This window comes from Curcuma longa, chromosome 3 (assembly GCF_044706935.1).
Source record: "Curcuma longa cultivar G26 ecotype Majalengka, Jawa Barat chromosome 3, ITB_CL_G26_1.1, whole genome shotgun sequence".
NCBI lineage: Eukaryota > Viridiplantae > Streptophyta > Magnoliopsida > Zingiberales > Zingiberaceae > Curcuma > Curcuma longa.
Genome location: NC_133863.1, coordinates 1,259,815 through 1,276,009, shown reverse-complemented (window position 1 = coordinate 1,276,009; position 16,195 = coordinate 1,259,815). Strand labels below are relative to the sequence as shown.

At 38.3% G+C, this 16,195-nt stretch overlaps 2 protein-coding genes across 2 annotated transcripts; both read left to right on the top strand.

Moving 5' to 3' along the window:
- Positions 1-8,267: 8,267 nt before the first annotated feature.
- Positions 8,268-9,254, top strand: LOC141825507 (uncharacterized). Its single transcript, XM_074712890.1, has one exon. The coding sequence runs from the start codon at positions 8,346-8,348 to the stop codon at positions 9,204-9,206; it is 861 nt and encodes a 286-aa protein (XP_074568991.1). The 5' UTR covers positions 8,268-8,345; the 3' UTR covers positions 9,207-9,254.
- Positions 9,255-9,598: 344 nt separating this feature from the next.
- Positions 9,599-15,161, top strand: LOC141823350 (uncharacterized). Its single transcript, XM_074710622.1, has 16 exons — positions 9,599-9,829; positions 9,949-10,036; positions 10,124-10,245; positions 10,946-10,996; positions 11,085-11,204; positions 11,289-11,408; positions 11,558-11,699; positions 11,782-11,952; positions 12,571-12,726; positions 13,024-13,130; positions 13,381-13,471; positions 13,551-13,692; positions 13,802-13,958; positions 14,103-14,219; positions 14,446-14,572; positions 14,661-15,161. Exons 1-16 carry the CDS (start codon positions 9,732-9,734, stop codon positions 14,916-14,918), a joined length of 2,067 nt encoding a protein of 688 aa, XP_074566723.1. The 5' UTR covers positions 9,599-9,731; the 3' UTR covers positions 14,919-15,161.
- The last annotated feature ends 1,034 nt before the right edge of the window (positions 15,162-16,195 follow it).

The window sequence follows — 16,195 nt, the reverse complement described above, 5'->3', positions numbered from 1 at the left end:
CCAGCCGACCTCTCCCCGCGCCGCCGTCGTCCGTCGCCGTCTGGTCACCGCCGACCGTCGGACCGGGTGCGTTGCACGCGCAGCTCGCCGACGCTCCGGCCGGCATCGGATTCCGGTCGGATGGTGGCCGGAATCCGGCCGAAAATCGCCTGGAAACGCGTTGTTCGTGAGGCGCCCACTGTTGGTCGGAAATCGGCGGGTTTCCGGCCGAATCGGGGCTGGAGACCGGCCGGGGTTGACGCGCCAGGCGACGGCGCGTCGACCCCGGCCGGTCTCCGGCCTCGATTTGGCCGGAAACCCGCCGATTTCCGGCCAACGGTGGGCACCAGCGACTGACGGGTGATTTCGATCGGAATCGAGCGGATTCCGGCAGAATCGGGGCCGGAGACCGGCCGGGGTCGACGCGCCGTCGCCTGGCGCGTCGACCCCGGCCGGTCTCCAGCCCCGTCGGCCGGAATCCGTTCGATTCCGGTCGAAATCGCCCGTCAGCCGCTTTCCCCTGTTTCTGGCGGTTTTCGGCCGGATTTCGGCCACCATCCGGCCGGAATCCGACGCCGGTCGGAGCGCCGGCGAGCTGCGCGTCCAATGCACCCGGTCCGACGGTCGGCGGTGATCGGACGGCGGCACGGCGACGGCGGCAAGGAGGAGAGGTCGGTTGGCGCTCACGGTGGTGCGCACGGGTTGACGCCCAGCATAGTCCGTTCTGCCTGCATGTATATATATATATATATAAAAGTATACCCTGTATCCTCTTGGAGGTAATTCAGTCAGTTCCCAAGTACCATTAGTTTCAATGGCATGAATTTCAATGCATATCCCTTGACTACGGATACTTTATCTTAATATTTATGACTTGATTTAAATAATACAACATAGCCTCCCTTAAACCAAGTCACAAATATTAGTCATCCCAATCACCTTCTTCAACTTAAGAAAATTCTCTGTCTTTATTGATTTTGTAAAGATATCTGCAATTTGATATTCACTAGGGCAATACTCGATGTTGATTTATTTTTCTGCAACCTATTCTCTGATTTTATGATATTTGATATCAATATGCTTGCTGCGACCATGAAAGACTAGATTCTTAGATGATGCAATTGTTGACTTGTTATCACAGAAAATTATCGTAGGGCCATCTTGCTTGTGTTGTAGAAAATCTAAAATTTTTTTTAGCCAAATTACTTGTGTAGCACAATTTGTTACCACTATATATTCTGCTTCTGTTGTTGAAAGTGATACCACTTGCTGTTTTTTAGAAGACTAAGAAAATATAGCTGAACCAAGATGAAATGCATATCCTGATGTACTCTTTCTAGTCTCAACATCTCCAACTCAATCACTATATGTATATCTAACAAGTTCCACAGTTTTGTTAGACAAATATAAAATTCCATCATTAATTGTACCTTTGACATATCTGAGAATTCACTTTGCTGTAGCCCAATGTGACTCCTTTGGTTTCTCCATAAACCTGCTAAGTACTCCAACTCCAAAAGAAATATCTGGCCTTGTAGCAACTAAATATCTTAGACTCCCAATCAAACTTTTATAAGCTGTAATATTCATACTCTTACCAGTTTCATCTTTGGATAACTTTATATTTTCAATCACGGAAGTAGGAACTGGTTTAGAGCACTCCATTCCAAACCTTTTTAAAATATCAGAAGCATATTTCTTTTGTGAGACAAAAATCCCATCATCCATCTGAATAACTTCAAGCCCTAGGAAATAACTCATTAGACCCATATCTGTCATTTCAAATTTACTAATCAAAGCCTCTCTGAATTCTGTGATTAACTTTAAGTTATTTCCAATGAAAATCAGATCATCAACATAAAGGCAGACTATGAGTGTATCACCAGATTCAGTATGTTTAACATACAAAGCATGCTCATAAGGACACCTCAAAAAACCATTTTCAATAAAGTAAGAATCAATACAACTATACCATGCTCTCGGAGCTTGCTTTAAACCATATAATGCTTTCTTTAACTTGTAAACCTTATTCTCTTCCCCTTTCTTCACATATCCTGCAGGTTGTTCAACATATATTTCTTCTTCCAAAAAGCCATTCAGAAAAGCAGATTTCACATCCATTTGACACAATTTCCAATTATTTTGAACAGTAAGTGAAATAAGCATGCACACTATATCAAGCCTACTTATAGGAGCAAAAACTTCAAAATAATCAATACCTGCTTTTTGCTTATAACCTTTTGCAACCAACCTCGTTTTAAAACGATCAATTTCACCATTTGACTTATACTTTGTCTTGTACACCCACTTTACTCCAACTGATTCTTTTCTTGGAGGTAATTCAGTCAGTTCCCAAGTACCATTAGTTTCAATGGCATGAATTTCCTCATTATTGCTTTCAACCAATGAGTCTTTTTAGCAACATCTTCAAAATATATGGGATCACAATTTGCAAAAAGAGAAAACTGAACAATTTCTTCATCAGAAAGGTCATTATCATTACTTAATACATAATCTTGTAAGCGAGCTAGTAATCGGCATTCGCGTTGTGATCTCCTAGTTGGTGCTTCAGATTGTACAGAAACTTGAACATTATCTTGAGTAGGTTGCTCATCCAAAAAGTCGTTGGGAATATCAGGAATAATAATTGACTTTGCTTTTTCAATAGACCAACTCCAACTACCATGTTCATCAAAAGTCACATCACGACTTATAATAATTTTCTTAGTTTCAGGATTGTATAACTTATAAGCCTTTGATGTATCACTATAACCAATAAAAATACACTTCTCACCTTTATCATCAAGTTTCTTTCTCAACTTATCTGGTACATATGCATATGTCAAACAACCAAAGATCTTGAGATGTTTGACAGTCGACTTTCTTCCACTCCAAGCTTCCTTAGGTGTCTTATCTTGAACACTTCTTGTTGGACACCTATTCAACACATAAATAGCATAAGATATAGCTTCTACCCAAAAATGCTTAGGTAGATTTTTTGATTTCAACATACATCTTACCATGTCCATAATAGTTCTATTTTTTCTCTCAGTCACTCCATTTTGTTGTGGAGTGTATCTGGCTGTCATTTGATGTTGAATACCATGCTTCTTTAAGAAATCATCACAAACAATATATTCTGTACCTCTATCTGTTCTTAAGATTTTGATTTCAAATCCACTTTGTTTTTCAACAAATAGCTTAAATTGCTTGAAAATATCACATGCTTCTGACTTTTGATGTAGAAGATAAACCCAAGTTTTTCGACTCAAATCATCAATAAAAGTGATAAAATATTTATTACCTCCAAGTGATGGAACTTCCACTGTGCACAAATCTGAATGAACAAGTTCTAACTGTTTTGTGGCTCTCCATGACTTTCCTACAGGAAAAGGTTCTCTATGCTTCTTGCCAATTAAGCAAGTCTCACAAACATGATTAGGCTTCATAATATCAGGCAACTCAAAAACAAGCTTCCTTCTCGCTAAATAATTTAATCCAGAAAAATGAAAGTGCCCAAACCGCATATGCCACAACCAATTATCATCCAAAATCTCAGAATTAAAGCAAGAAAGAAGTTTATGCTGAATTTTTAAAGGAAATAATCGATTTTAAGACATCTTTACCTTTGCTATCAACTTCCCTTTTCCATCTGTTATGGTGCAATACCCCTGAATAATGCATATTTTATATCCCTTTTCTGATAATTGTCCCATACTTAATAAGTTTTGGTGAAGTTCAGGAACATAAAAGACATCAGATATAAAATTTTGAGAACCATCTTTCAACTGAATATAAATTTTACCTTTTCTCAAAATTGGTACTTTTATCTTGTTTCCAAAAGTAACCTCTGAATGAACTGATTCATCTAATTCCAAGAATAACTCTTTTCTTCCACACATATGGTTACTACATCCAGTATCCAAAAATCATACGTTCTCATCTGCAAGTAAACTGTTACTAGCCAAAAGTAAAGTTTCAGCTTCATTAGAGTTCTCACCATAATTTCGTGCAATATTTGCTTGGTTGCCATGATTGTTGAATTTTTTGTATCTACAATCTGCAATTTTGTGTCCATATTTTCCACAATTATAACAATGAGCCAGAAACTTATCTTGCTTGACATTATCTCCACTTTTTCCTTGATTTGAATAATTACCTCGTCCTCTTCCTCTATAGCCTCCTCTTCCTCTTCCACGACCTCTATTGAATCCTCCTCCTCTTTGACTAGAGTCAGTCGTATTAAGAGTAACCTGACTCTTTAAAGCTTCTTCATTCGCCGGTGATTCCGTCTTTGTTTCGATCCTGTCAATATGACTTTCTATCATACCTTTTAATTCTGCAATTGTCAGCAGTTCAATATCAGGTGATTCTTGAATTGAGGCCACCACATGATCATACTTCAATAGTATGGTTCGAAGAATCTTCTCAACTATGGCATCGTCTCCAACTTTATCTCCATATAATCTCATTTTATTGACAAGATCAGTAAGACGTGAAAAATATTGCTCAACTATTTCTGTAAAGGTCATCTCACATCGATCGTATAACCTTCGTAGCGATTGCAACTTTGATTTTTGTGCTCGATCAACTCCTTTGTATGCCAGCTTTAAGATGTCCCACGCCTCCTTGGCCGTCTTGGCATTTGCTATCATGCCAAAAATTGAATAATCTACTCCTTGATAAATTTGTCCTAGCGCAAGTTGATCTCGACGTTGAGAGTTTGCATCGGCTCCTTCTCAAAGACCTGGATCAATAGAGCTCCAAAGATTTTGAGCTTTCAAATGTGTAGACATCATTATCTGCCAATAATTATAATCGAGCTTCCCATCTAATTTGGGACCAGACCAAACAACATTAAAATTGTTTGTCATTTTACTAATAAGATAAACAAGCTAGAAGGTAACCTCGCTAGGTAACCTCGCTCTCGCTCTGATACCACTTTGATAGCACTCCGACGAAAAAGAGGCACTCGATATAAACAACTTAAATAAAGAAGAGACAAGACAGTGGAGAACTAACGTATTTCTTATTGCAGATGAATGAAAAACTTGATTACAATCATAGGCTATACATGCCTTTATATAGCAATATGAAAAATTAATCTGATCCTAAAATCATGTTATGGATCCTAAAATTGTGCATCTAGATTTAATCTAGACCAATCATTTATTCAACGCATATCCCTTGACTACGGATACTTTATCTTAATATTTATGACTTGATTTAAATAATACAACACTGCATAATGTGAGCCAGTATCGGGCCCGGTTCGGGCCATAACTATGTTCTTCTAACGTCCATATCCCGCACCAAGAGCGGACAAATTGAAATTATTAACCCAACTAAAATCAAAGTAGTTTGATTTGGATAAAAAAAAACAACTAGTTTATCATTTTAAACTAGACTTACCTAGTACGAAAAGTTATTGAAATATCTATAAACTGTTAAAATTACACAATAATTAATATACCGAAATAATTAATTAAATCTTAATTCCATTACTACGATTGATTTTCTTTGCTACAGGGAATGTAAGTATTGTATTTCTAAGAAAATTTCATTTTGCAAGAAGCTACACTGTTATTCAGATTGCGCCGCCTACCTTCGGTTCAGACGCATTGTGATTTGTCCCTAACGAATGCAAGTCGAACTAGCTAGGTTCCCAACTACAAGGAAATCAAGTCGACAAGCACTGTGATTTGCCCCTAAAATGATTTTCTTTTAACATATTCCTGCTATGACCTGCCATAAATCAAACACTTGGGCTAAAGTGAAGACTAGGCCATGCGTTCAATTTTTAACACGCCTTAGAAACTTCTAATTCATCTTCGAAGTGGAGGAATTCCAATTCGACAATGATGATATGGAACGGAGAAGGCGATGAGGCAGAGGCTACTAGAAAATTAAGTGAACGACTGCATGCATGGGGCGTCGATCGAGATGACAAAATTAAAGGCATCTATTCTCATCCAACTAAATTCAAATCTAAACTCTAAGCACGCAATGATCACATGGTAATGAGAGATTTGGTGGAATAGCGCGCACCTGGCATGTTGACTTTGCCTCCAAACGCTCGATTAGAATAGTTGAAGGCACGCTTCTCGTGCAATTAGACCAACGCGTGACCTGCAATGGACGAGGAGTTGTTAGATAAGGCGTACTGTGAACAGATGGGATGCACTAATCGCGCGCATCCTGTTAATTGATTAAAGAAAATAAACAACTACTTGCATTGCACGGGTCGTAGTCTCTTTTAATTTCCAATTGCTATAAGATTCAGACCTAGATTTGTTAATGAGTTCATTGTCGAGGTCTCACGTACGTCAAGCTTCTCACGTCATTTCACTTATTATGAGGAATATTATTGATGCTAACAGAAATCTGAGATGAGCCTATGAATATGGAATGGAACTAATGATGGTTAGCAGATGGCTTGGTATCCGAACATTCAAAGGGCATCTTTAAGTACCTTCGCAACTCTTAGAACTTGTTCCACTGTCAAAAACATTAAGAAAGAAAGAGAGACAAGAGAGACAACGCTCGACTGCAGAAAAAATAAATAAATGAGGAGTTTTACACCCAATACTCTCTTCGCTCGTTCAGGAATAAGTGGAGCAAAGTCCATATCAACCTCAAACTAACAAAGAAAGACCAGAGCCATCATGTCATAATTGTTGTTACTATAGTTATGAAGTTATTATAATAACAAAAAATACTTTTCTCCCTTGGTACTATTGAGCCTAAAGAATCACGACAAAAGGAGTGAAACTAAGAGGAAACTGTCATTTTAGTCCTATATCCTAAAACTGAAAGTTTTTAAATATGCTTCATTTCAGAGAGATCCTCACCTAGATGCCTACATTTTGGGTTAGATTGAATACTCCTCTAACATCTTATCTATATAAGCCTAATAAGTTTCAACAACAACAATCATAATAAGAACAATTATTTATTTATTTATTTATTTATTTATTCCGTTCTATTTCCATAAGTATCAGCACTCGAGGACATTTCTGGTGCACCTGGAGCGTGAACCGTAGATCGCCTCAAGCATTTCAACTCCAATTTGGACCAAACTGCTGCCAAGTATATATCCTGGGCTGTGATAGGCTGACCTCACAACAAACTCAAATTTGAACTCATGTGGCTACATATTGATCCTAGACTAATAGATGAATCTGTCACAACAACAACCATGCTTTAGATGGGGATATGACAAGGATTAGAATTTATAAAAGATGATCAAATACTCTCTAGACAGTAGAATTTCAACATAAACATAAAAATTCCAATAATTAGATGATAAAAAATAAAAACTTGTTAAAATAGCTTAAACACATACAAGATAATCAAAATACTCTTGAATTGGGCAAATCCAATAAAAGATCAAAATAAATGTGTAGAGTTGTTAAACAATAAAAGATCAAAATCCTTTAATTTGATGCTGAAATAGATAAAAACCTGTTAGCATACCACACGCATATGCAAAGACGTCAAAAGACTAGTTACTCCGACAAATAAATAATAGAGCCAAATAAATGGGGTGAAATTCTGAAGAAAAATAAAAGAACAAAATCCTATAATTTAATGACAAGATATATCAAAACATATTAAAATAGTCTAAACATATACAAAACGGGATCAAAATACTCTTTAATCAGACAAATCAAATAAATTTAATTAAATATGAGAAGAAGATAAATCAGAGAAGATTTTATTAGATATTGTTGCCATCGGGTTCATAGTACCTAGGCTGAAGTACATGGAGCGAAGACCCACTCAATTAATGCGATACACTAGCAACTTAGGCATAATTGATCGCTGCCGAACAGAGACGCTACGTGCCAACATAGTAGGAGAGCTAACAGCTATCTATGATTGCTGCGTTTGGTCCATCGGCTTCTTGGCATGCGTTGTCATATGACACGCGTCCCTCTCTCTCATTTTTTCCCCTTGATCAAAGACATCTACACACGGGTGCCCATTTCTTCGTGCCATGCTACACATGAACGATAATTGATAGCCCAACAAGTGTTAAGTTTTTCTTTAATTAAGAAAGATTCCGACCTTAACCTCTGAATTAAGCATATTTTCTAATTGAGTTGAGCACTTAACTTCGTGATTTGTGATTAATTTTATTTACCACGTGGTGTTCTGTTCCCTATCCGCGAGCCTTCTCGCTTGTTCGACTACTACTTTATTCCCACCCAACCCACCCAGATCTTCACCCGGCGTTTATAAATCCCACGACTCGTGCTCGCTGCTTAATCCATCACGGCTGGCAAAGAAACAAAAGGATCCACATAGCAGGCCAAAGAAAGGGGAGTAAGCTTACCGGGATAGTATCTGATCTGACGGACGCCATGGTCGCTGGATTCCGCCGCTCCATCTCCTTGTCAGGGCTGAGCCCTAGCGCCAGCCCCTCCCGCAGCCGCCGGCGCGATGCCCACCACACTCGCTCCGCCAGCTTCCCCTGCCGCTCCCACCCCTCTCTCTCCCTCTTCCATGACGAGATCCGCTCCCTCCGCGCCTCCGCCGAAATCGGTTGCTCTTCCTCCTCTGCGGCCGCCATCGCCGCATCGGCTTTCGAGCGGATCGACCGCCTGCTCGCCTCGCTCGACAACCTCATTCGGCTTCCGCATACCCAAGACACCCTCCGCCACCGCCCCGCCGTGACCGACCGCCTCCTCGACGTCTTCCTCCGCCTCGCGGACGCGCAGGGCTCCTACCGCTCCGCCGCGATCGCGCTCGCGCAACACGCAGCGGAGGCACGCGCCGCCTCCAGGCGGAGGGACCCCGCGCGGCTTGCCTCGACGGCCCGGTCGCTGCGGCGGGTGGAGAAGGAGATCGCGGGGCTCGCGTCGGCCATCAAGGATCTGGCCAAATGTCCTCAGTTACCTCCGGGGCAATGGGCAGACGCGGCGGAGGCCGAGGTGGCTGGGATCTTGGCGGAGGCATTGGCGGCTGCGGCGGCTGCGATGGCAGCGGTTTACTCTAGGGTTTCCCATGCAGCGGCGGCAGCGGCAGCATCGATGGCGAAGGAGGAACCATGGAGGGGGATTTGGGGAACGAGGAAGAAGACAGAAGAGGGAGAGGAGGCGGAGGCGGCGATGGCGATGTTGGAAGAGAGCTTGGAAGGAATGGAGGGGAGAAGCGGGAGGTTGTACAAGAGCCTGATCAACATCAGGGTCTCACTCCTCAACATCATCACCCCTTCCTTCTAAACTGCAAAAAATGTCACAAGAAGCCCTTGTTTTTAGCTTTTTCCCGCTCTTAGGCTGCATTTGTTTCCAAAGACGCTCTAAATATTTTTGTCTGTCAACTACTAATATCGGAGATAGAATTTCGATCCGACATCAAATACAATGTTTGCTGTCTCTGTATTTGGATCAAATACAATGTTTGATTTGGATTCTATTCAGACCTCAAAACTCTTCTAAACGGCGTTCTAAAATTAATTATTGCAGTTAAACTAACACGCCTATTAATTAATATTAAAACAAAATATTATATATATATATATACATCTTTTTTTTTAAATAATAAATATCTGATGCCGTATAAAATCATCACCCCATCAAATCCAGTAAAGAATGAAAGACGGAAAATAGGTAAATGGGTGCACGCCCTTGACCCTTGGATCGTCTGTGCTGCTTGCCGTAGTTTTCTCGCAACGCAGACAAGCGTGGCAAGATCGGCACCGGCGCAGGTAAAGAGCTCCTTGGCTTTCAGGGCATCCGTCCATTTGCATGTTGTTTCCCGATCGAGGAATAAACATAGAAAGAGAGGTAGATGTTATAAATCCAAGGACCGCCTCCACGGTAATGGGAAGCCTTCGCAAATTAAGGTGAAAGAACATTTTTTTTTCATGGATATTGATCTGTTTTAATCGGATAGAATCTGTCTTTTTTTTTTCCAATTTTTAATTTGTCTTTTCGGTCTTTGTTGTCTCCTTTTTGGTTGCAGCACCGTTTTTTCGTGTTGCTGTTCCTGCTCGAGGGAGCCTCACAAGATGGCGACTGTTGGTGTGAGCTTTGAAGCGAAAGAGAGACATGTAAAAGTTTCAGTTTCTATCTTACTGTTTTTAGATGATTCTCGAACGTATGTGTCTAATTTTTTTGCAGGGACTACAAATTTACAGATTGTGATAGACAATGGCATTCTCCAATTGACCTTGACAAATCCTGGAGGGCTTATCACTGGCATTAGATATAACGGCATTGATAATCTGTTGGAAGTTCTAAACAAAGAAGGGAACCGTGGGTATTTTTTCATACCTCCAACTATACTAGGGCTAGAGAATTTATGACCATGTTCTTTTTCCTCCACAAATTATACTTGATGTTTTGATGAATCGTTTTTACCCCATCGAATAATATCTGATTTCTAGTTTGCAGGATTTGTCAAATCATCAAAGTACAGTTCCATGTGAAGGACTAAAAATCATAGTTTAGAAACTTTAGTCTTTCTTGCTTGTATGCTATCTTGATAGCATGGAAATAAAAATCCCATCCTAAGTGATGATTGATGAAATCAAAACTAAAACCCAGGGCCTTGGCAATAATTTTCAAAACCCTTACCAACTATGCCAGTTGGTAATTCTTATGTTTTGTTAGATACTATATTTTTGTTTTGTTTTATTTTTTGCAATTGTACAGTATCAGATTTTCGATATAATCGTTTGGTTTCTTTTCAGAACATTTTAGAAATATTTTAGTCATCACTAATTATTCCTTTTCCAATAAATTGATTCCTGAACTCCTACAATGAACAATTCAGCAGTTCAATTATATAAGTTAGGACTGTTTACCTTGCTTTCTATACTTGCTTTTACTTCCTCATTAAGCAAAGTTTCAGTTGAACTTTCTAATCAAAGATGCTTAAACATATTAGGAATACACGAGTGCTGATACAAATATATACAAGTGCATGTTGTTATGTCAAATATCCTTTTTGTTTGCAGCTACTGGGATTTAGTATGGAATGAACCTCAGGGTTCTGGTATATTTGACGTGTGAGTAATTTCTTCACAGTGGTATTTTTCTTTTTCACTATCTTATCAAGTACTGAGCCTAAATAGGTTAACGCTAAATGGCTAAAAGGATTGAGGGGACACATTTTGAACTCGTATATCAAGACGAGACTCAGATAGAAGTGTCCTTCACAAGGAAGTGGGAACCATCACTCCAAGGCAAGCATGTCCCTTTAAACATAGACAAAAGGTGCATGAAGCTATAGTCACTCAAAGAAATTATCTATTCCATATTAAAATGGTTGCTGCATAAGTAAAACTTGAAGGCATGTAGGTTTGTTGTGCTTTGTGGCTGCTCAGGATTTTACACTTATGGCATCTATGAGCACCTAGAAGGATGGCCAGACTTCGATATGGCAGAGACCAGGGTAGCTTTCAAGCTCAGGAAAGACAAGTAATTGTCTTAAGCCTATTTTATGTTTCATAAATGTTTTTTTCATTTACAACATGAACCATGCCAACTCAGTAACTTTGCTCCATATTTTTATTGTGTCATCAAGTTTTTTTCCCTACATGTAAAACTTTAGCTTTTTTGGGGTTCAGGTTTCACTACATGGCAATAGCAGGTGATAGACAGAGATTCATGCCAATGCCAGAGGATCGCATGCCTAATAGGTCACAGAAGTTAGCATATCCTGAGGCCGTTCTCTTAACTAACCCAATTAATAATGAACTGAAAGCAGAGGTAAGGAAAAGCTATTGGCGGACACTGATAATTTATATCCTGTTTTAGTTGACCTTGGCATATTATGTTTGAATGGCTTAAGGTTGACGACAAGTACCAATATTCCTGTGAAGACAAAGACATAAAAGTCCATGGATGGATATGTTTCAAACCTCCCGTTGGTTTTTGGCAAATCACTCCCAGTAATGAATTCAGAACAGGAGGCCCAGTCAAGCAAGAATTAACATCTCATGTTGGTCCAACAACACTTGCTGTGAGTATTACAGTATTACTACTTTTGAATATATTATTAATTCCTCACTTTTGTTCGATTACTTTGACTCTTATAGAAAAAAAGAGAACATTGTTATTGATGGAACAGTGTAGGAAAAGAGCAATATCAGAATTACATCTAATAGTGTTTTCATGGTAGATAATCTTTTCTGCATGTTTTGTGAAACAATCAAGTAGCAGGTTGGTTATGGTATTTTCAGAATTTTATGGTATTTCTTTATTGCAAGAAATATATAGCAATATTTGCCTATAAATCTAGCAATTGTTGAAAATGAAAAAAAAAATAATGGAAAAAGTTCTGTTCATTTAGTTATATCTTATTTTGATAATATTTCATACTAGCTAAAAGCAATGATATTCAGCTACCTATTTCATAATGCTAAACTTCTGTGAATTCTTTTTGTTTGCTTTATGTTGCTAGGCATAATTTTATGCTGCTTCTGATTGATTGTTTAATCGATAGGAGTCACTTCATGTTTTGTAGGATGCATTACTGCATATGTCCAAGCCACTTTTGGTTGCCTATTTATAATGACTCAACTATGATTAGTAAGGCCACTATTTTCCTGATTTCCATTTTTTAAAATACTTTTCACAGATGTTTATGAGTGCTCATTATGCTGGGGTGGATCTTGTGCCCAAGTTTAGGAATGGTGAATATTGGAAGAAGGTTTTTGGTCCAGTCTTCATCTACCTTAATTCTGCTATGGATGATACAGATCCACGAGTTCTGTGGGAGGATGCAAAACTTCAGGTTCCCTTTTTTTTACATCAAAATAGATACTATAACTTAACAAAATTAGTTTATAAGACCAGGTTGTCTAAGATAATATGTTGTAATTAAAATACATTCTTTTACTACTAATTGTTCATCTTCAATAGAAAATGTTGTTATTTTTCAGTAGTCTGATATTGATATTGCAGAGCAAAGTGACAATTAGATTTAACAGTAGCAGAGCTAATAAAGTTGAATCTAATCATGAAAACAAGACTTCAAGTATTACAATAGCAGTTTATTGTGTTCTTTACACTGTATTTCTTCATCAAGCAGGCACAAACGGAAATGGATAGTTGGCCATACCAATTTCCAGTTTCCGAGGACTTCCAAAAAAGTGAGCAAAGAGGGTCTGTTATTGGGAGATTGCTCGTACAAGATAAGTATGATTCTCTTATCTAGAGCATTTAAGCCTTGAATTAGTTAACTGAATATAAATGATCCTATCTGTATTTATGCTTGTTTCTATCCCATATATACACTCCTTTAATACAGTGTGATTAATTGTAGTTGGTCCATGCTGTAATCATCCCCAAATAGTTACAGACATAGCTTGATGATGATGCAACAACAACTTGATAACTGAAACTTTGAAAAAGAACTTCTAACAGCATATCTATCATCTTTTGTCAGGTACATAAATGATGACTATTTATATGCGAATGCTGCTTTTGTTGGTTTGGCTCTACCAGGTGAACCTGGGTCTTGGCAAAGAGAGTGCAAGGTTAACATAAATATGAAATCAATCTCTTATTATATTTCATAAGTTATAGTTCATATGCTAAGGAAATTTAATATTTTAGGGATACCAATTTTGGACTATGGCAGATGATGAGGGGAATTTTTCCATACATAATGTGAGAACTGGAGATTATAATCTTTATGCATGGGTTCCTGGTTTTATTGGAGACTACAAATTAGAAATAACATTAACTATTACTTCAGGTAGTTGTTTCTGTTGTTCATATCTGGTCGTATCCAGTCAAACACATATTTAGGATACAAGATATATGCCTGCCCGATAGAACTAATAATTTTGGAAATTCTTGAGCAGGAAACCAAATTGATCTGGGTGATCTAATTTATGAACCGCCAAGAGATGGTCCTACTCTCTGGGAAATAGGCATTCCTGACCGTTCTGCTGCTGAGTTCTTCATCCCGGATCCTAACCCCAACTTCGTCAACAGACTTTATGTTAATCACCGCGATAGGTTATCCAAATCTACATTCCCTCTCCTTGTAGAAATTAATGTTTAATATTATCCATGTGTAACTCATCCTCCAGAGTGCAAGAAGTATATGATATTTATTTTTAAGCTTGCTCCAAACTTTTATCTGAATAATTGTGTTTGCAGATTTAGGCAATATGGCTTATGGGAAAGATATGCTGAGTTATATCCTGACAGCGACTTGATTTACACTATTGGCGTTAGTGACTATACAAAAGATTGGTTTTTTGCTCATGTTACCAGGTTTAACCTATCTACTTCTTCCCTTGAATTTGTTTGTACCAATTAGAAAATTATCTACTTAATTCCCTTGCGATATTTACTTCATGAGGTTTCCTCTAGGTTGTCTCCTTTGTCTTTAGTGTCTTTATAAATTTATGTTGGCACCTTCTCATTGTAGTATTTGTCATATGTTTGCATGGATAACAGTTTATCTTATCTCGTATATTATAATATTCTTTACTTTCAGAAAGATTGGAGATAACTCCCATCAACCAACCACATGGCAAATAAAGTTCCATCTCAACACTATCGATAAAACTGGAATGTACAAGCTTCGAGTGGCACTTGCTTCTGCCACGCTTTCTGAACTACAGGTAACTCACAGACTTTATATGCCACCTCCTTTCCCTCGCACCTGCTATCTTGTTTTATTAAATTGATGGCATTTCCCATTTGGTGAAGATTCGTTTCAACAACCCAACCTTGAATCGCCCTCACTTCACAACGACACTCATCGGCCGAGATAATTCAATTGCAAGACACGGAATCCATGGCCTGTATTGGTTGTTCCATGTGGACGTGCATAGTTCCTGGCTTGTTGCAGGTGATAACACAATTTATTTAACTCAGACAAGGTGTCAAAGTCCTTTTCAAGGGATCATGTATGATTATATCAGGATGGAAGGTCCTCCATGCCAACAAAATAGGGTTACTCATTAGCTAATCAGATTGTAGAATTCATACATTTCCTAAATTTTCATTTGCTTGTTAGTTGCTAGAATTCATACATTTCCTAAATTTTCATTTGCTTGTTAGTTGCTAAGCTAGAAGACAATCTCAATGTATAGAGTGAGAAGTGAAAGTGCACCTTTTAGGTCAATGATTTGGCAAGAAACAAAGCAAGCGTGAGCAAGAAAAATGCATAGTGTGTTTGTGTCAACAGATTTGGCTTGTACCTGTCAAGTGCAGCAAAGAGGCACCATGAGTTAAGAATCTGATCGTGTCATAGGAGTGAGACCACACTATGGCTGAGATTCAGAGCCCAGAAAAGGGACCAGAAAGCGGAGGTAAATCCTTCCTATTATTGGTTCTTTGGGACCAAACTGAGGTTTTAAAGCAAATTTGAGGTTAATTTTTTTTCTTTTATTTTTTAAGCAAATGTGTCCTTTAAATCAATATAAAGTTATATGAAATAATATAAAATTAATTGTATATTTGAAAATAATTTGGAAGTCTAAGATTAGTTAATGTTTTTAAAGAATTGAAATTTATCATGAGAAAACTTATGAAAGCTTTTAAAATTAATTTGCTTTCATGAATGTGTTCGATTAATGTTTCGTGTTCATTATATACTATGGATAAAAACAAGATGAAGCATCGCATTTATTTGTTTTCTTTGTCTACATTCCATTCTACTTTCTCCCTCTCCTAGTGAACACAACATTAATTAATTTACCTAGTTTTTAAAATTTCTGTTTGTTTCCTACTTCCTCCCTCTCATAGTAAACACATCACTAATACATTTACCTAATTTTTAAAATTTCTGTTTGTTTCCTACTTTAATATTTTTCCTGCGTAGTTTTAAAATACCATCTAATTTACTCTCTACAATTTTTAGGGAAATTTTTATTTTGTTCCTGAGCTTTACCTTTTTTTTAAAGAAATATTATTGGAATTTAAAAGTGTGATATTCTCGAGAATCATGTGATTTTTTTTTTCATTATTGCCTGTCATTTGTTTGTTCAATCACTGCTTCCCTACTTGTTAGCTTCATAATTCAAGTGGGCCCTCCTCCCTTATTGTCTCTGCAGAAAAGAATCTATATTTTAGCCCTTTTCTAGTGGGACCTCTAAAATAATGCCCAATTAGAACAGCAGTTATCCAGTAGGTCTTCAAACACACGTTTCAGAAGTAAGCATTTGCCAAGCACGTGCTCATTTATGGTCCAACCTTCTGACCTGTCTCTCTCCCACCGTCCGATTCCCATCCGACGGTCC